The following is a 21736-nucleotide window of genomic DNA, read 5'->3' as shown; positions in this document are numbered from 1 at the left end:
TTAAGTACCGAATATAGATGAGATCCATCATTTTTCGGTATCTTAATTACCAAAATCAACTTTTCTATGTTTAAGATGCCAATACAAGTGCTAAATATATAGTTGCATATGTTATCTATTTTTAATTTTTGCGGCAGTTCTCCCCACCATCTCAGTCTGTTGCAGCCGCGAATCTGGCAGACTGGTACCTGTGTTGCACCATTCAGAATTCACAAATCCACCGATCTACCAGCCGGCACTGTACGGAACGTAGGCAAATAAAGATCACTGATGAACATTGATAAGAACTTCAAGAAGCTAGAACTCGTTACTGAAACAAAGAAACCAAACCATTTTTCATCAAGTACTGACTGGTACATTAAGAAAGAGCAACTAAATTCCGGTCTGACAAAATCTAGAACAGCATGAGAAGGTGTTATTCGTCTGCGCTACTAAAGTTCAGCTGAGACGACTGCAAATGCCATCTCTTTGCTGATTCATTTCGGTGGCTGGTGCTTCAGGTGATCCAGCCGGCCAAGATTAGAAGAAAGCCCGGCTTCCGTAGAACACCTTGGGAGACGGCTTCTCCTGCTGCCCGGCCGTCGGCTTCTTCACCGCGCTCGAGTCGGCACCACTGGTGTCTGCGTCGGAGGCGGCCGCGGTGCCGCCGCTCTTCTCGCTGCCGTTGTCCATATCCAGGGGAAGCTTCATCTTGGCCAGCGAATCCGTGAACTGCTGCATGCTCTTCATGTACATGTCCATGATCTGGTTCTGGTCGACCACCACCTCCTGCTCGATGTTGACGCTGATCACCGGCTTGTCCACCGCGGTCTCCGACACGGTGCCGGGCGAGTTCACCGCCCGGCTCCCTTGAACGGTGCGGGACGAATCGACCTCCGCGTCTGCAGCCTCCGACACCGCCTTCTCCTTCTGCTCTGCTGACGAGTGGGCGTTCTCGGACGGCTCCGAGTTTGACTGAGGGGTGGCCGGGACCGCGGCGACGGCGGGGGACTCCGTGGTGGACACGCTGCTGACAGGCGTGTCGCTCCGGAAGGCGCCCACCGAGTCGGCGGTGCTGTTATCCGTCGAGAAGCTTTCCACGAGGCGCACGCCGGCGTCGTGGTTCACGGTGGAGGCGCCGTCCCCGTCCTCCGAGGTCAGCAGGCTCTCGGAGCTCTGCGGCTCCATGGCCGTGCAAGGCAGGCCGGTGTATTCCGAGACCATGATCTCGTTCTCATCGACGAGATTCAGGTCGGGGAACTCGATCTTCTCGTACTCCTTCCCGTTCCCCGTGCCAGCGCTGGCGGCGGCGTTCTCCGCCTCCTCCGGGTCGGCCAGCGCCGGCTTCGGCGTCGGCGAGATGGGCACAACCTCAGGCACCACCCCGATGTAGGAGAGTTCGAGCTGCAAGAACCCCGAGGGGGTTTGGAAGAGGTCGCTGGTGGTGAGCGGGAACTCGCGGGCGAGCGTGCCGCCATCGGCGGCGACGACCTCCGGGAGCGGCACGAGAGCGAACCCCAGCAGTTGGTCCTCCAGGTAGTTCTTGACCCGGCTCAGCATCCACACCTCGCACCGGAGCGCGGCGTCGACGTCCCCTGCGCGCACGCCGAGACGCAGCGACTGGTCGAACACCGGGTTGCGGCCGCCGCCGTTGACGACCTGCGTGGACGCCACCGGCGCGCCTTCCCCCGGCAGCGAAACCCGCGCGTACACGTCCTGCTTGTGGTAGATGCAGATGTTCTGGATGTCCCGCGCGCTCCGCACGTGGACGTCGACGTACCCGATCAGCTCCCCGCTCCCGTTCGCGGCGGCCGCCGGCGCAGAAACCGCTCCCTTCTGCTGCTGCGGCTCCATGACAAGAACACACCTCTACTTCCAAAGTTCCAAGTCTTCAACTCTGCAACTGCAACCAAGAGGAAGCAACTAATCAGACGAAACCCGTATAATAAGATCGCGTCGATTTTCTTCTACGGAATTCAGAACCGGTGGGAGGGGCAGCTGCATAGTCAAAATCCGGGAGTAGGTGAAGAGAAGCTGTCGGCAGATGCTTACTACTGTACGCCGAGCCAAACCGGAACTGCGCACCAGCTCCACAAGGATCTTGAACAGACTGGTGGCGGATTGATCCCTCCTACTCCTACTCGATTAAACCACGCAACCACTCAAACTGCACGAACTAAAATACTAGCAGAACCCACTGAAGCTCCGGCCAAAGAGACTCGCTACTAGAGTACTAGTTGCTGCAAGCACCAGAGAGAAGGGCGACCAGCGATGCGTAGGTTTCCATCCCAATAAAAGGGAAAGCGCAAGAAAGAGAGCTCAAATCCCAGCAAAGCGGAGCAAGGAAAGGCAAGCAGGGAGATCTCATGTCAAACTCAAAGCAGGAGGGGGAATTGAAGGATCCGTGATGCCGCTTACCTTGTCTGTCCGTGCTGCTCGAGAGGGACGAACGAAGCAGAGCCAGTGGAATCAAGCGGATGAGAGCGAGCGGCAGGCTGGTGGGGGGGGGGGGGGCTCGAGGATATAACACCAAAGGAGATTAGGGGAAGTAGATTTTTTTTTAGCTCGCTTCGCCTTTTTCTACCCCTTTACCTAACTAAGCTTGCTTTTCTTGCCTTGTTTGGCCTGGCCGTAGCGTTAGCGTAGGACTGCATGGTGAGTAGAGCAGTATTCAATGGCGCCAATCTCCCCTTAATCGTATTGCGACCGCACGCTTAGCAATCAGCCTACTATGCACGTAAAGAAATGCTTTGAAAATCTTCTGGGTTAAAGGGCCAGGCGCAGGCGCATGTACGGGTGCGAGGAAAGGACGCGAAAGGGGTCGCAGAAAGCGGCGGTGAGCCGGTGAGCGCAGCGGGGTGCACTTTGCAGTTTTTCTCCTGTCGTGGCAGCCCGAAAAGTCAAGGTGTCTTTGCGCCGCTGCCGCGCTCGGCTTGGCGCCTTGTGCCGGCAGCGCGTGGCGGGGCCAGCCAATGGCGTGCGTCCACCTGCGGGACGTGGCCGGCTTTTGATGGCAGACGGCGTTTTTCTAATCGGAGGGGAACGAGCGAACGGTCTGGGGGCTGTGCTGCTGCGGCCGCGAGCGGGTGGGGATGGGTGGGCGCGTGCCGTGGCCGGCTATCCTGCTCGCCCGCTCGAGCGCTCGTGCTCGCACGCTTGCGCAGGGTTTCCAAAGTGGATATCATTTTTTTAACAGTGCAAAATATGTACAGTATTTATTGAAGACTCAAAACTAGATGCAGTTCGAGGATCGAACCCTCGTCGGCTTAGCTCTTACCTTAAAGCTTTGTCACTGGGTTTTGTGCCGGCCTACAAGCGGATATCATCTCACTCCTTTTTCTCGTCCGCTATCATCACGAACCAGCAAGTTCACGAGTGGGTCTGCGTAGCCTAGCTCGTGGGGCCGGGTTGACGCTCTCACCAAGCGCATCGCGTGTAGGCCTCAGAAAGAGTTTGTAATTAGTTTGATGTCCGTTAATTTGAAGATAGAGAAGTGACAATTATTGGTGAGCATTTGAGTCTTGTTGACTCAAGGAGGGACGATATTTTTGTATGTATGCTCTAACGAGGATTAGAGGAGAGTGTCAACTCTTCGATACATCGACAAAAAATCGGTGTCATATTTCCGTACTCTCTTTCTATTCCGCAATTTACTTCTAGCATCTACTTTTATGCAAATTTCAATTTCGCAATTTACTATTAAGTTATATGCTTGCATATTTGTTCTCTATGTTCTAGCTTACTTGCTCGAGTAGTTGTATTTCCTTAATCTAGGTTAAGGCTGCTCCTTATTCTAGAAATCGATAGTTGTTTTAAGGTTTGATTAGAGATCTATTCACCTCTAGGGCCATTAGATCCTTTCAATTGATATCAGAGTCTCGTGCTCTTGATAAGCTTAAAATCCTAGAACAATAGCCTCGGGGAATGGTGGTAGTGTGCCAAAATTTGAGGAAAAGAACTTTGCTTATTAGAAAGTTCGCATAGCGAGCTATCTTGAGGTGATTTTCCCCAAAGTTTGGCTTACTACCTCTATTGAGTTTGATCAACCATTTTTTAAGCAACAAGTTATGTGGAATGATAAAGCTAGAAATGCCATATTTGAGGGAATTAGTGAAGAGTTCTTTTTTAGAGTGAGGAGTAAGGAATTAGCTCATGATATTTGAACCGGACTTTGTAGAATTCATGAAGGGTCTAAGAAAATCCGGAAGGAGAGATATCATGTGCTAATGAACACTCTCAATCAATTCAAAATGTTTCCTAATGAGCTACGCAATGACATATACTCTCGCATGAATATGCTTTTGGAAGAAATTAATTCTCTTGAACTAACTCAATTGTCTCAAGAAAACATTATTCGCAGGATATTGATGGTGCTTCCTAAGCCACAATACAATATTATCATATCCCTTCTTCATGAGCGGGATATCAATAATATAACCGTCATCGATGCCGTTGGAAAGATAAGAGCTCATTAGATGTTCTTATTTGGTGATCAAGAAAAATCCTCAACCAAGAAGAACCTTGCTCTCAAGGCAAAAAGTGACAAGAAGAAGAAAAAGATCAAGCTTTCATCGTCAAGTGAAAGTGATGAAGATAATGATGACTCTGACTCCGACACCGAGCTTTCCCTTCTCATGAGAAGACCTATAAGGATGATCTCCAAGTTCAACAAGAAGGGCTACAACTATGATCAAAGAAGAACAAATTTCTTCCAAAGAAATTTGGCAAATTCGGTAGCGGAGAGAAGGAGAGGTGCTACAATTGTGGTGATTTTGGCCACATATCATATGATTGCCCTCATCCCAACAAAAAGAGCAAGAACAAGGGCAAGAAGATTGAAGCAAGTGAGGATGAGGACAAGCACAAGAAAAAGAGCCAAGATAAGCATTCAAAAAAGAAGTTTTTTAACAAGAAGAGTGGAGGTCACAAGGCATATATTGTTTGTGCATTGGTCTCCGGCGAAAGCTCAAGCAATGATTCAACTGATGATGAAGACAATGATTTCGTGGACCTCGCCATCACCAATGAAGAACCATTGCTTCCACCACCACATACATGCCTTATGGCAAAAGGTAACAAGGTGAGTAGTGATGATGATAGTAGTAGCGATGATGATGGTCTATCTCTTAGTGATCTATCTAAACTAATGAATGACTATGCTACTATCATCAAGAAGCAAAAAGCTAAGATTAAGTTGAATGACTATGTTACTATCATCAAGAAGCAAAAAGCTAAGATTAAGTCTCTTAAGAATATCAATGCCAAACTTAGCTCTAATCATGATGAATTACTTACTAAGTATAATGATTTGCATAAGAAACATGATGAAATAGTTACTTCTAGCAAATTACTTGAGGCTAGTAATAGGAAGCTAAAACTTGAGCATATGTACTTAAAATGCAAGTATTAAGAATTTGAACTTGCTTATGATGCTATTGATCCTAGCTTAAATGAAGTGCCTACTATTGAAGTAGTTAAGGTCAATACATCTACTTCTTATGATGATTTCCTTGAAATACCATGCTCGTCTTCATATGATAACCTATCATCTTTTAAGACTAACCATACAAGGGAGAAAGAACTTATAAATGAGATTACGAGTCTCAACTCATGTGTGGCCCGGTTGACTAAAGAGGAGTACAAGTGCAAGGAAATTCTCATGAAGAATGCTATGTACTACAACAAGAGAGGCTTTGGTTGTTTCTTAAACCTAGTGGAAGACTTTATCAAGTCACCGGATATCAACAAGTGCTTCATCAAGAAAGTTGGCTTCTATTGTCAATATTGCAAAGTCACCAGTCACCGTACAAGGGAGTGTTCAATTCCTTAAAAATCTCTCCTTTGCCTTCTAAATAAAAATCCACCTTCAACAATAGCAATTTCTTATTGCATAAATTTAAAAGTGAAAAAGAATGGAAAAATTCATTAGAATTCAAGCTAAGGAAAGGCTTCATAGGTAACTACGGATGCCAAAAGCTCTTGTGATTCACGTCAAAGATATCAAACTTGTTTGGGTACCTAAACAAAAGGTTTGATCTCATGTGTGTAGGTGAACTACAAAACCAATGGTAAGCATTGGGTGCTTGATAGTGGATGTACACAATATATGACCGATAATGTAAAGATGTTCACCTCATTAGAAGATAAAGTAGGCAGACATAACAATGTCACATTTTATGATAATTCAAAGGCAAATGTGGTAGGTTTGGGTAAGGTGGCAATCCCCAATGATCTCTCTATCTCTAATGTACTTTTAGTTGAGTCTTTTAGTTACAATTTACTTTTCGTAGCTCAATTATGTGATTTAGGCTTCACATGTCTTTTTAGTGATGTTGATGTTTTCATTACTAGCAAGAAGCCTAATGATCTAATCTTTAAAGGCTCTAGACATTGGCATATATATATCTTGTGGATTTTTCATCTAATGAAGCTAGTTTGACAGCATGCCTCTTCACCAAGATATCTTTGTGTTGGTTTTGGCATCATCGACTTGCACATATTAGAATAAACCAACTCAAGAAGGCATTCAAGAATTGATTGGTGGTTGGTTTGAAGGACGTGAGCTTCGAGATGGACAAGTTGTGTAGCATATGCCAAGCGGGAAAGCAAGTTGCAAGCTCACATCCTTACAAGGTGATAATGTCTACATCAAGACCCTTGGAGCTACTACACATAGACCAACCACCTACAAAAGTCTTGGTGGCAATCTCTATTGCTTTGTCATTGTTGATAATTATACAAAATACACTTGGACTTTTTTTCTAGATGACAAGAGCAAGACTGTTGGAATGTTCAAGAAATTTGCAAAGATGGCTCAAAATGAGTTTGAAGCCACATTAGTGAAGGTCCAAAGCGACGACGGGACAGAGTTAAAAAATACTCAAGTTAAAGAATATTGTGAAGAAAGAGGCATCAAGCATGAGTTTTCATCAACCTACACCCCTCAATAAAATGGCATGGTGGAGAGAAAGAATAAGACATTGATCACACTTGCAAGAGCTATGTTGGATGATTATGGTACGCCAGAGAAGTTTTGGTGGAAGCAATCAACACAGCACGCCATGCTTCAAATAGAGTGTACCTCCACTGACTATTGAAGAAGATGCCATACAAGCATCTCATGAGAAGAAATCCAATATCTCCTACTTTTAGGTGTTTGGTTGCAAGTGATTTATCTTCAAAAAGAGAGAACACCTAGGAAAGTTTGAGCGTTGTTGTTATATCTGCTTTCTTGTTGGTTATGCCTCTAACTCCAAAGCATATAGAGTATCCAACAATGCCACCAGTTTTGTTGAAGAAACATGTGATGTGGAGTTTGATGAATCTAATTTCTCTCAAGGAGAAGGTATTGCTTGTGATGATGTAGGTGATAAACCCTTGAGAGAAGTGATAAAGAAGATGGTCATTAGGGATATCAAGCCTAAGGAGGATGATGAAGACATACCTTCTACTTTCACTCCACACACTTTCTTGGCGCCCCAAGTGGATCAAGATAAAGAAAAGGATGAACAACCTCTTCCATTATATGATGTACAAATCTCTCAAGAGGAAGCTCAAACTCAAACTCAAGATGTTGGACAACCGCAAGACAAACCATAAGAACCGCAAGTGAAGCAAACACATATCTCAAAGGATCACCCAATTGATTTGATCATTGGGAGTCAATCGAGGGGAGTAAGAACTTGTTCTCGTCAATACGCTTCATTTTGTGAACATTACTCATTTGTTTCTTATGCGAAACCCACTAATGTAGATAAAGCACTCAATGATTCAGATTGGATGATGGCAATGCAAGAAGAACTCAATAACTTCACCTGTAATGAAGTTTGGATTCTTGAAGAGAGGACTCAAGACAAGAATGTCATTGAAACCAAGTGGGTCTTCCACAACAAACAAGACAAAAACGGTGTGGTGGTTTGCAACAAGGCAATATTAGTCGCTCAAGGTTTCGCACAAGTGGAAGGCTTGGATTTCGACGAAATGTTTGCTCCCGTGGCAAGGATTGAAGCCATATATATCCTTCTTGCATTCGCTTCGTATCATAATATAAAGCTTTATCAAATGGATGTGAAGAGTGTATTTTTAAATTTTATAAATGAACTTGTATATGTTGAACAATCACCCAGTTTTGAAGACCATATATATATATATATATTAATCATGTCTATAGGTTGCACAAGGCACTCTACGGACTCAAGCAAGCTCCAAGAGCTTGGTATGTGCGCCTACGCGACTTTCTCGTCAATCAAGTATTCAAGATCGGGAGGGTGGACACCACATTATTCACAAAGATCATCGACAATGAGATCTTTCTTTGTCAAATTTATATTGATGATACAATCTTTGGTTCAACTAATAGAAATTTTGCAAGGAATTCGGTGACTTGATGTCAAGAGAGTTTCAGATATCGATGATTGGTGAGTTCAACTACTTGGATTTCAAATCAGGCAATTGAAGGAAGGGACTTTCATCCATCAAGAGAAGTACACGAAGGATATTCTTAAGAAATTCAAGATGAATGATTGCAAGCTAATCAAGACTCCAATGCCTACTTGTCGGTGTATCAAGAACCATCCGCCACGCGTCACCATCCCGCGAGGTCCGCCCCGCGAGATAAGAAGAAGCTAAAGTCCCGGGAGAAGGTGCTCGGGGCCGCCGCCTCTGGTTCCCGAGCACCCCAGTTTCCCGATGATCCGCGGAGTCCAAGTACCGGGAAGGAAGTGCTCGGGAGAGAGTGCTCGGGGCTGCACGTGGCAGCCCCCGAGGACTCGGTTCCCCGAAGTTTTCCCCCAGTGCTCGGGAGAGAGTGCTCGGGGCTGCACGTGGCAGCCCCCGAGGACTCGGTTCCCCGAAGGTTTCCCCCAGTGCTCGGGAGAGAGTGCTCGGGGCTGCACGTGGCAGCCCCCGAGGACTCGGTTCCCCGAAGGTTTCCCCCAGTGCTCGGGAGAGAGTGCTCGGGGCTGCACGTGGCAGCCCCCGAGGACTCGGTTCCCCGAAGGTTCGCGCAAGATCGTCCGACGACCCGAATGGTCCCGTCGTCGGGGTGTCAACCAGTCAAAGGCCCAATGCCGCATTTAATAGGCACGCACGGCCCGACATCCTGACATCCTGACAATCTCAGCTGCCCACGCCCTAGTGTCAGACCCTGCCATGCTCTGGCAGGGGGGCGTGGGTCCATTAAATGCACGGGTCCCGTCCGGGTTCACCCAGGTGCCTCAGGATAACATTGCCAGAATCGAAGCACTCCGCCTGCCACCCTGCCCCGGCAGAAGTGCAAGACAGGGTGGGCGCACCGGGAACCTCTGCGGCTGCCCGGTGGGCCCTCTTAATGGCGCCGGAGGACCTCCGCAGTGGCGGGTGGTCGGATGCACGCCGCAATTTTTCACCGCCCCTGTCACTTCGCCAAGACGGAATGATGACGCCTTTCTCCGTGGCGCCTTGGTATTTGCGCCCCCTCTTTCCCATTCTGGATAAGTCGAGGTCAGCGCGCCTATAAAAGGAAAGGATGGAGAACTCAAGAAAAAAAGAGGAGACAGACGGAAAAACAAGGTGAACAAGGCAAGGAAGCCCAGATCAAAAGGCGAAGAACATCACAAACTAGCTCAAACCAAGCTAGAACAGAGAGCCTCAAGCTCTCTGTAAGCAGCTCACCCCTGTAACCAGATACATCCTTAAAGAATTCCCTTCAAAGAAAGGTATAGCACTCACACAGGAGTAGGGTGTTACGCCTCCGTGCGGCCCGAACCTGTCTAAACCCCGACGCACCCATCTTTCTTGCACTAGGTCGATCATCTCCCACCACCAACCACTGCATTTATTTCTGTTCCCATTTATTTCCCCGACAAGCTCGTTCAGGATCATCCCCCCAGCCGAATCTCTAAAAAGGGGTCTCTCGGGATCCCTGCGACAGGAGTTCATCCTCCGACACTACTGATGGACATCTCGACTTGGATGAATCATGTAAATTGATTGACCAAAAGCTTTACTATTCTATTATTGGATCTCTCCTTTACCTTACCGTATCTAGGCCTCATATAATGCTTAGTGTATGCATGTGCGCTTGCTTTCAAGCTAATCCTAAAGAATCTCATCTTAGCATCATAAAAAGAATCTTAAGATATCTTAAGCATACACCTAGCATAGGTTTGTGGTATTTCAAAGGTGCTAGTTTCCTACTCTTGGGTTACTCAGATTCGGTATTTGCTGGATGCCATGTGGATCGTAAGAGTACTTCGGGTGAGTGCCACTTGCTAGGGCGGTCTCTTGTTTTTTGGTCTTCTAAGAAGCAAAATTATGTAGCCTTGTCAATCGCAGAAGCCGAATATATAGTTGCTGGAGCATGTTGTGCACAAATCCTTTATATGAAGCAAACCTTACTAGACTTTTGTATAAATCTAGCGAAGGTTTCACTCCTTTGTGACAATGAGAGTGCCGAAAAACTTACTATTGATCTGGTTCAACACTATCGCACAAAGCACATAGATATCCATCATCACTTCTTTAGAAACCATGTGGCTAAAAATGATATATCACTTAGTGGTATAAGGTCGAAAGATGAATTGACGGATATCTTTACTAAACCTCTAGATGAAGCCAAATTTAGTAGGTTACCAAAGTGAGCTAAACGTTTTAGATGCTTCTAACATCATGTGATGTCCTTATCATATAGATGCACATCATGATAGGCGCTTGTCTAACCTTCTCAAGAAGGTTGAGAAGGGAAGTAATATGAAAAGATAGTTTATTTTATTGCTATGCATTCACATGCCATATAATTTGCACTCACGTTTAAATTCATTCACTTGTTATGCATTGCATGTGCATTAGAGGTAGAGATCACAAAGGAGAATATTGCTCTTTGAGATTGTTATTCGTTTTCCATGTGAACATACACTTCTATCAATTTGATTAGACAAATGTAAGTGCTTAATGTCTATTGAATCATGTCCTAGCGGATTTAAAGCCTTAATATTTGAATTCATAGGAAATATGGCTCAGACATTTCCTTGGAGTTTTCTTTCTCCTTTCTTTGGTTTTTTATTCCTATTTCAAAATTATTATAAGATGGTTGTTTGGTAAAAATTTGAAAATGAGTGTTTGAGAGGGTAAGATTTTACTCAAACTGGTCCAAACATGTGTTTTTGTTGAGTGGTTATTTGACATTTGGACTCAGCGTGAGATTTTAGTTCAGCTGAATTCTTTCCTTCTCACCAGATGGTCCGGTGATCTTTAGTTTCCTCTCAACAAACCATCCAGTGCTCTGGTTGTCAGCGTTGCTAAGGTCTCAGAAAATTTGTTTGGTGCTTCCTCAGATCGCCTCACTGGGCCTTCCGGTGATTGTGTCAGTGGCAGAGAAATTCATTTGGTCTGAAATAGTCCAACGGGTTCAAATTTTTCCACACCGGACCATCCGGTGTGTATAGTGGATATTTAAGTAAAAAATGATTCAGTGCTCAGTATGCTCAGTCGTCGGACTATCCGGTGTTCACTTTTTGAGTTGGAGCAAATTTTCAGATGTTCTGTTAAATGGAGCGGTGCTTTGTCCAGTGGTCACTTGGCCAATCATCGGAACAATTGAGTTTTCGGCAGGACCCACATGTCATTTAACTACTTCACTCGGTCATCTTTCTCCTTCCCAGATCTTTTGCGCCGCCGAGTCGCCGTTCTTGCCACCTCGCCGTCCACCGCCACCGGCCAGCATCTCCGCTCAGTAGCCTTAGCACCACAGCTGATGAGGACATCACTCCCTCGGATACATACAATGATCCTCCATTGAACTTTCAAGGTCCAATCACAAGAGCTCGCGCACGACAATTAAATTTAGAGGTGAGCTCGTTCCTAAGCAACTCTTTATATAATTTTGCGAATAGATTACTACCTAATGATTATGTGTTGGTTAGGAATCATGGAGAGGACAAGGAGATACATAGAGGAAGGCTTGGAGGCGTGGAGGAGCAGCTAGGACGTCCAACAACAGCAGGAGGTCCAGTCCAACTCGAGTCCGAATCAGCCTCGACCTCCGGGACCAGTGAGCAGTAAAACGGACGTCCAGGACGCATCCGGACTCCGTTTTCGACGATTCACACATGGTTGGAAAGATAATTTCATAAGGAAACCAATGGCGTTGGTTTGAGGTCCAAATTCCTTCTGAGTCAACGGGAAACGTCGAAACAAGTCAGCGTCCAGAATCTATCCCGGTGCTGCGTCACCGTTTTTGGTCCGTTGGGCCATGTATCGTGCTGGAGTCCATTAGGGACACGTCCAGGGGTCCTTGGCCGACCCTAATCCTTTATATACAGTAGCCGCCGCCCTAATTAGGGTTGGGTTTTGCTTAGATTATTCTGTCAAGAACAGTTTCGCCGTTTCATCGGTTGTGAGACCCCAACTCGTGAGATTAATCATTCATCTGCAATTTGGTTGCATTCTTCCTTGTTCTTGCTTGTGTTCTTCGATTCGCAGGCAAGGATTCTAGCCTTCTTGGCGAGGTCAACCGTGCAACGCCGGTTGATAACCAGAGGAGACGTGGTGCTGCGATTGCGGGGTTTCGGATCGTGCTGTTCGGAAGCCGGATCGACTTGTGTCTCATTTCCACCAAATCGAGAGTTACCAGAACCTTTCGGAAGATCGGGAACCCTTGTTCATATTAACAGCCTAGTGCCGTCGCCGCACCTCACTGTCATCGTAACTCACCACAGCAGCCACCGCCGCAACACTCACAGCATCCAGAGCCGCTACCATCGCAAGAAATCAGCACTGTCGCCGCCATAGCTCATCGTCGCCTACAAGCAAGCTCACCTTCAGTCATCAAATCCACATATTCATCGTGGTGAGGCTTCTTCTAAGGTGATTCCTTCGATTTGCAGAACCCTAGCGCAAATTTACTTAAATTCCATGAAATTTCATTCAAATTCAAGCAAATTCGAGTCAAATTGCTTCAATTAAAGTTTAATCCTATGCAATTGTTCCTCATTTAGAGTCGCAAACATAAATTCATAGCATGGTCATCTAAACTCTCCACAAAATTGTGCTTAGGACTCAAAATTCGGGCAAAATTCATTCAAAATTCCTAAACTCGAAGCTCTCACTCATCCATATATTCATCTTTGATCTTTTAGATGAGTCGTGAGTGCTGCGACAAGTGCAAGGCCATCGAGCAGCCCAAGAAAAATTAGTCAAAGGAGCAGAAGGAGTGGGATCAGGCGATTGCAGCCGCTGATGCCCCTGTTTCTTAGCGAGCGAGGACTGCATATTAGAGGAGGAGAGGTGTCTCTGCCGCGTCGATCCACCCACACTCGTCAGGCAACTGGGTTGGGTTCGACTCTATTCATCCAGGAGAGCCAGAAGAGGGCTCTACAGGAGCCTTAGCTAGAGTCTGAAACAGAGTAGACAGTGCAGACATAGTAGATAGAGGAGCCTCAGCCTCAGGGGGAGATTCGACTTTTGGACTTGGCTTCATAAAAGTCCCTGAGGATCAAGAAGCTCTGATTCATACCAATTGTCGAGTGGTTCACCCAGTAGAGGGATGAGGGGGTCAGCCCCAGATTTTGGACGATTCTCCTTGATAGCTTTCACGCTTCATACCTCAAGAGGGGGGGTTAGCTTGAGCGTTCATAAGAAGCTCAACTGGCACTATTTGGAGTTGGCAGCTCGAGGTATGGACATGAGAGCACACTTTGAATCTATTCCAAGGCTTGCAGAGTTGTTGTCGGGAGTGAGTCGTTACGTGGAGGATTGGGTGAGAGTCTTTTATGCCACGGTCTAGATAGAACCCGAGAGGAACTTCATACAGTTCATGTTAGAGAGAGAGAGAGAGAGAGAGAGGGAGAGTTGGAGACTCTACATGAACAACATTCTAGAGGCGTTGGGTCTTCAGGCGAGCTCTCGGTCTTTGCACAAGATAGTACACCCTCATGCTCAGCCACCCCGCCGTCCTCTCATTGGTGGAGTGTTCTCGACAGACGATGAGATCCGATCGATCTTCAGGCAACCTATTGTTCCAGGATCACCCCGAGTGCCAAACATGATGATTCCTAAGGCAAATGCGTTACACATAGCTTTGAGACGCAGCCTATTCCTGAGGATTGGATATGAAGAGGCGATCACTATCTTGCAGTAGTGGCTAATTCTATCTATACTCACTCACCAGCGCTTTGACATAGTTGATCTGATCCTGTGTGAGATTGATGATGTGATTGTAGAGGGGATGACCATGACCAGACAACAGCCGTATGCTCATTTATATCTTATTTGCTTGCACATTCAGTCAGGTTCCCAGAGTTTGTTCAGGCATATGAGCAATATCCCAAGCACTTCAGTGTATATGCTCCCATAACACCTAGACATCGAGGTTAGCGTGCGATGTTCCATACTTAAGAGCAAGTGCCAGTTGCTCTGAGAGAGAGGGGGGGAGAGAGAGAGAGAGTAGCAGAAGAGGACTAGGCCCTTATAGAGGCTGAGGTAGAGCTCCCGCACACTTTTCACCTGAGTTACAAGGACTCACATTCTTCGGATCTCTAGTATTTCTCATCGGTCGCTAGGTCACACGACGCTGAGGCTAGAGGATCCTCTCAGACTATTCCTACTACTATAGTTACTTCAGCACCTGAGACAGCGCCCTTCGTGCCCCTGCTACATCTCTGTCAGAGTTTGTTCTCATCCTTCAACAGATGCAACAGTAGCAGGCAGCCCAGGCTGAGTAGCTGGCCAAATTACAAGAAAACATGCTACGCTAGGCCGACCAGCAGGCCAAGTTACAGGTAGACATGCTACGCTAGCAGGAGCAGCAGCTTGTGCTGATGCAGTCGCTTCAGCAAGCCACGTTAGCAGCACTTCAGGCTGACAGAGATAACAATGACCGCATGTTCACATTCATATCCAGATGTCTTGGTTCTCTCTTTCAGGCATCAAGCCTTCAGCTGCTAGTAGCTCCTCGGGCACCAGCCCCAGCACCTAGTCCTCTCCCACGTTGTGCCAGTGATCTTTTGGGTACACCAGTGTCAGCTTTTCACCTGTCACCACTCTTTAGCACTGGTATCTTTTCTCAATCTGCTGAGATGACACAAAGGCCAGTCTTGCCTTCTCTTTACACACCATTGACTTTTGGCGCTCTTCATTTTCAGGACTAACCATAGCTGACCGTACCATTTCAGCAGCCGTTCGTTCAGTTTCCACCTGTCATTCAGTCTGCTTTTAAGGAGCTCGATGTACCATTACAGGAGATGGCTACTTAGGGTACCGGCACTACCAGCTCCACCCTAGCTCAAGCTTTAGAGGCCCCTACATAGACAGTACAGCCTCCTCAAGCCGTTGTTGACCCCGCTATTGTTGAGCTACCAGATTCATATACAGATTCAGGCTCAAAGTTCAAGGTGCTACCGTCAGCAGCAACACCTACTTCCTCCTCTCCTCCAGCTTCAGATGTCTAGGGGTGTACTGTTTTTGGTGCTTAGATACCAAAGTGGGAGAGAGTCTAGGTGATAAGGGGAGTCTTTTGTGTTGGAGAGAGATAGTAGAGTGGCTAGTGAGCTTTCTAGTTCTTAGCTTTAGGGGGAGCTTACGTAGTTTAGGGTCAGAATGTTGGTTCTTCATGGATTTTGATGTAATGACAAGCTATTTGATTCTTAATTGATGTGTTTCGCTTGTCATCGCACTGTGTTTCCATTCATGCTCAGTTTTAATTCTTATTCTATTAGCATAATAGGTTGCTCTAATGCTAGACTTTCTCTTGCTTAATTGTTATATGTCATTAATTGCCTAGTATGATAGGGTGTTCTTTGATTTATATCTTTATATTCCTATTTGTGTTGTCATCAATCACCAAAAAGGGGGAGATTGTAGCATCTAGGTCCCTAGTAAGTGGTAAGTGTTTCGGTGATTAATGATAACCGTATCATTGTGATTAACGTGTATATTTTGAAGGGAATAAAAAACTTAATTCACAGTGATTGTATCGGTTTTCTTGATCCCTCATGAGTTTTTATTGGACGATTAAATGACATTTATGTCAAAATTAAGGATCTTCTAGTTCTAAGTGTCACAATATGATGAAGGACACTTAGAGTAGATATATGTTCCTTTCTAGTCTTTTGATTGTACTATAAAGGAGGGCTGAATGATCTCACCGATTATCTGGTGATGGTAAATATGTGCACCAGAGTATTTAAGAGAAGGGACATTTTCTGAGGAAATTTGAAGTTAAGTCCATCGGATTGTTCGGTGTTCAAAGAAGATGACAACCGGAGCATTTAACAGAAAGTTGGAATTTTTGGAGTAATTAGAATTCAAGGCACTGGATGGTCCGATGTTGAGATGTGTAACACACCGGAGCATTTTCAGACTTGGTGTCTCGGTGCACGGGAAATGAACTCACCGGATTGTCTGGTGATGTGGTACGAAGAAAACCGGAACTTTTCAGGCAATGGCTACTGATAACTGGTAGGCTAGCTTTTAGAAAAGGTTACTCACCGGATTGTCTGGTGTGTACAATGGTGTGTGCATTGGACCATCCGGTGTTCATACAAAGTGTAGGTGGTTGGGCAACGGCTAGATTTGGAACTCTAGCCTATATATATACCCTCTCACTCGGTTTCTTTCGTCTGTCTTGCAATCTAGAGGAGTTCATACACTGTGTGTATCATCAAGAAGCAAGGGAGAGCACTTGTGTTGATTTTCAAGTCCCTAATTGAAGGTTAAGGATTTCATTAGTGCTTCAAAAATAGCGAGTGTGCATCTAGCTGTTGTTTAAGCTTAATAGGGATCAAGTGAACCAGTTAACTTGTTCTCTTGGTGGTTGGCAACACCTAGCCGGTCGTGAAGATTGGAGGTGTTCTCGGTGAGCTCTTAGAGTTCTTGTGGGAGCCTAAGGAAAAGCTTATACTTGGTTTGATGTGTGCTAATTCGGAGATAGAGAAGTGATGATAACTAATGAGCACTTGAGTCTTGGTAACTTAAGAAGGAGCGATATCATTATTTGGATGTTTCAACGAAGATTAGAGGAGAGTACAACTTTTTTATACCTCAGAAAAAATCAGTATTCTCTTTCACTACTCTCTTTTTATTCCGTAATTTACTTCTAGCATCTACTTTCATGCAAGTTTCAATTCTGTAATTTACTCTTAAGTTATATACTTGCTTGTTTGTTCTCTATGTTGTAGCTTGCTTGCTTGAGCAAGTTGCATTTCCTTCTTCTAAACTAAGGCTGTTCTTTATTGTAGAAATCGATAGTTATTTTAAAATTTGATTAGAACCCTATTCACCATCTCTAGGGTCATTAGATCCTTCCACTCTCGCTGCCTCATCCTCACCTACGCGTTGCATCTGTGTGATCCCGAGCTCCTCGTTTAGTGCCCTCCGCTCGTTGACACTTCGCGCTGCCACCGGTCTCCTCCGGAACCACCGAGGCAGCGAACATGGCTTGTCCATGGTGCGCACCATCCAGGGCCAGGACATGACCATCTAAGCTGTGTATGTGAACTTGATCTATCTCTTACTGGCGTTGCATCATGTGTATGAATCAGTTAGCAGATTAAATGGTGAGCTACTGATCTAATTGGTGCATGTATTTTAGTTCCTTGCTAAGTAGAGATGAGATTCTGTCTGGAGCCGGTGCGCGGGATCTAGCAGGCAACAATAACATGAAGTGGGGTGCTGCATCGGCTCTGCTCGGCGCGTGTGGATCTTACTGGATATTTTCAATATCTTTTTTTTCTCCTTATCCTTTCATTGCCCGGGTGCGCTGATCTTTTTTTTTCTCTTTACCCTTTCTCTGGATACTTCGGCAATCTTTTGTTGAAAGCCCGATACTTTGCAGATCATAGACGTTGGTAACAAATCCGACAACAGTGGTTAAAAAAAGTTACATGGCTTAGCTGGTTGTTGGCGAACATGACCGTATTTAGATCGTTAAAGATTTGGTATTAGCCAAAAAAAAAGCGTTAGATAAAGGGTTTCACAACAGCTAGAAGCTGAAGGTAAGTTTGGTCATCGAGTAAGCTGCCGGCGGAAACCGAATCTGACCCATGTGCGGTTGACGGCTCGACGCCTCTACGAGATGGATGGATTCCGCGTGCGGTGGGGTGGGGACCCGGGAGATGGTAGTGGCGCCCATGAGCAGACAGCCGAGCTTTTCAGACCGTTTCTTCCTTGGAAATGGTTCTGCAACCGTCTACATGTGTCCGTTGCAAAGCATGTTCACGGTGGATGGAGGGGTCATCATCCAGGTGTGTTTAGTTGTCTGTGTTAGAGGTATTTTAGTTCTATTTGTACCTATATTTTTATAGAGAAGATCTGTTAATTATCTGTATGTATTGTTTTTTTTTTTATCCGTAGATGTAATTATACAGTTGAAGTCTGACTTGGTGAATGTGGTCGAATATAATTTCTCTTTGGAGCCTGTCTCGATAGATGTATTGCATCTGCTACAGTGCTGCAACGGGCTCACTTGTTAGTCTCAGGTGCATCGTCCGTTCATACCAGCAATTAAACACCTTCACATGGTCATTACATTCACCCATAAAGATAATCAAATAATCTTCTTTTCAAAGTTAGTGTATTTACTCAACTTACTTCTACTCGTTTATAATATAGTTTACAGCTTAAAAAACTTATATAGGTAATCAAACACATCCAAAAGAGTAAGAGAATACAGGAACATATACATGTTAGAAAACGTTAGCGCTGGCTGTATTTCTGTACTATTCGATCGGCGGCGTGCCGGAGTAGTATTCTATTTTTTTCCTGAACTACCGTAGCAGTACATTAGACGCCGTTTAGCGCACTTAGAGCGTTTACGCAGATGCCAATCATTGCTTAACGTGATCGAATAATCTGCTCAGGATCTATTCAGAGCTTAGGAATTTCTAAAGTAGTACAATTGCTGCAGTTGTGTTTAGCTAAATCCGAGCTCCAACCTACTCTGTTTCTGTGAAGATGGATTGCCTAAACTCTAGCGCCCTAAAGGAAAACCTGAATATCTCAGTTCACAAGCCAAGCAAAAGCTGGCTTTTGAAGCTAGCTTGTGTAACTTCCATCATGATGTTGAAGTCGCACATGCATGGATGTAATGGACTGACCAAAAGAAAGTAAGTGATGGCGCATCAACGTCAACGTGTACTTGATTGCAACTTGAGTGCGAGTATCTCGCTTGTAGATCCAGCAGTTGTTATAGCTGTGGCAAAAGGGAAAGCTAGAGTACTATTAGTTAACCATTGTCTTTTAAGAAAATTGTACCAAGACACTAGGTTTGGTGCCGTATTGTTATATTACACTAGATTTTAGACTTATTTTCAGAAAGCACCAGACGGCTGTTCACATCGACTACACAGATGTGGTAGCCCATGTGACCTATCCAAAACTTCTGTGTGACTATCATATGGGTCCAAAGCCAATGAGAGGAAAAACCTAATGTAATGTGAGAATGTTTAGGCTAAACCATAGTGTTTTGTGAAAAAAAAAAATTAATACCTAATGCAATGTGAGAATATGTCATCAAAACCTAGTGTTCCATGTGATTATCTTTGCTACTTAAAACATCGCTAATGTTGTGTATCTTCATGCATCCGTTCTGGTCCCCCATCCGCACGCACGCCAACCACACTCTTCTTTCGATCCTTGTCGTGCCGACAGGTGGGCCTCCCCACTCATCCTCACTCGACGTCGCCGATACGTGATCTCCTGTGTGCCCCCAATCGCGCGTAGACGTCCCCGATACGCGACTCCCCCAATCGTGCATGCACGCTGCCGATACGAGACTCTCCCAATTGCGTGTACACGCCGCCACGCTGCACATCATCCTCGCTGTCAGCACCCTCTCTCGGATCGGATAAGGTGGAGTCAGGCATGTTCGTGATCACATTCGCCCCCGGCGGACCCCTCCATTGCTGGCCTTGCTGAACCTCACAATAGTTCCAATGGTGCTCGGCCAAACCGCTCCGCCGCCTCTATGGCAACCCACGTACCGCCCGACTGGCTTACCTTGCCGGCTTAGACCTTGTGCTCACTAGGGTGCTCGACCAGTGGCTAGGTGGCCACCGTGCTGCTACGAGGAAGGGGCTCGATCCAGTCATTGGGACACATAGGTAGGGGGAACCGCCCTGCTACTACAAGAGAAGGGGATCTGGTAGCACCCCAGGTGAGATATATTCAGTAAGTACACACAAGTGGGGAAACACCTCAGAATGTGGTTTGTGCTATCAATGCTTGTTTTCATTATGGGTGCGATGTTAGCATTTTAGATTCAGTCCCTGCTTCATTTGTAGCCAATACACACTTCATTGGTAGGAGAGATTTTGATAAATAAATCAGCTTTCCTTCTTGGCTAACTTAGTGCAAATGTATGTCTCTGTGCTTGTTAAACCTTCATAATTGTTTACTCTTACTTTGTGAAGACTTTGGGTTGCCTATACCAACACCGTTGTCTCTTGTTGTTCTTGCCAAGACCACTCATCAAGGTAGATTCAGGTAACAAGAGCCAACACTTGATTCATGTATTTGTATCGCTAAACAAAGTTGAGTGGGATTCTTCCAATGCCTTTGTTAGGGTTGTTGCATAGTTATATTAATTGGTTTCTATGCCTGGTTTCTCTACTTAACCACATGTTGTGCCTTGGATGTTTCTAGTAAGTCCTTAGTATTACTATTAGCTTGTGCATTAGTATTTGAAATACCTACTGTTCTCATGTTTTATCATTGCCAACTGAAAATTCAGACTAAAGCTCTTCCTCCTGTAATTTTCAGGGGCTCACAACCAGCTTTTCTGTTCCGATTACTTGAAATTTCTCATATATCCAGCCGGTACAAGGTCGGTATGGAATTATATGCATTGGCGAGCTTTTTTTCTTAATTACTGGCATATAACACTGGAAGTTGAAGCATTCGATTAAATCACTAATGATGCAACTGAGTTCTAAAGGAGTCATCTACCTCTTCAGTGTTTAGAGTCAGTTGCCATATGCATTATGCACGGATGAGTGATAACAGAGGTTGTGTCAATTATGTGGATTAGGAGATGCTACTCTTCCTTTTAGAGTCTCAAAGCCCAGAAATTTTTGTAGATAATAAATGATTTTATTTTTTTCCCAATTATATCATAAACTTTGGTTAGGCCAATCAAATTTTAGTTGAACATGCTTCCAGTGTACTGCTTCGATTTTTCCGTCTTAAAATTGATAATTATTTACCATGTCAACTGATTATCAAGTCATCCAATAATTGGATAGTTGTAGAACGCTTATAGAAATGCTATCTATAACTGATAAGATAAGTCTTGGTACGTGTTCCTTTAAACCAATTGTCGTGTTTTTCAATGTTACCGGGTTATTACACCCTTTGGTTATGAAACATGTTTTACATTGTGCACCACATATCTTTTTATTTGAATTTTTCCCTCATTAGGCTACCCAAACATCATAATAATCTAGACTTAATGATTGGTGGATTCCATGCTTAAGGACATGAAAGGATGGTCCTGACTCCATGTTGCTATGCTGCATATGTATTGAAGATGCTTGTCCTTTCATGAATAACCATTCTTTTGGGAAATGGCTGCTTCAAGTAGATAAATGTGATTAGGGAAGTTATCATATTTGTAGATAAATCATCTGAAATCTCTTATCTTTGGAGACCTTGTATCTGTAGAAAGTGGTATGTGCAAAATGTGGAAGAAGGTCCTTTTTCCTGCTACATTCTGATACTAATCTATGTTGAAATCATTTTCATGTTGAATTTTCATAGAAAATGAAAGTTGAAAGAGTTTCATGGG

General features: G+C 45.0%; 1 protein-coding gene across 2 annotated transcripts; it reads right to left on the bottom strand.

Annotated features, from left to right (window-relative positions):
* Positions 1–311: 311 nt before the first annotated feature.
* Positions 312–2711, bottom strand: LOC133890772 (uncharacterized). 2 transcript variants are annotated; one of them, XM_062331309.1, is made up of 2 exons: positions 2398–2711; positions 312–1882 (listed from the first exon to the last, which is right to left on the bottom strand). In XM_062331309.1, exon 2 carries the CDS (start codon positions 1831–1833, stop codon positions 520–522), a length of 1314 nt encoding a protein of 437 aa, XP_062187293.1. In that variant the 5' UTR covers positions 1834–1882; positions 2398–2711; the 3' UTR covers positions 312–519. The 2 variants fall into 2 exon arrangements, with proteins under 2 accessions (XP_062187293.1, XP_062187294.1); XM_062331310.1 differs by lacking the exon at positions 2398–2711 and adding an exon at positions 2032–2387.
* Between the last annotated feature and the right edge of the window lie 19025 nt (positions 2712–21736).

Source organism: Phragmites australis, chromosome 14 (assembly GCF_958298935.1).
Source record: "Phragmites australis chromosome 14, lpPhrAust1.1, whole genome shotgun sequence".
NCBI lineage: Eukaryota > Viridiplantae > Streptophyta > Magnoliopsida > Poales > Poaceae > Phragmites > Phragmites australis.
This window is presented reverse-complemented; position numbering and strand designations above follow the sequence as displayed.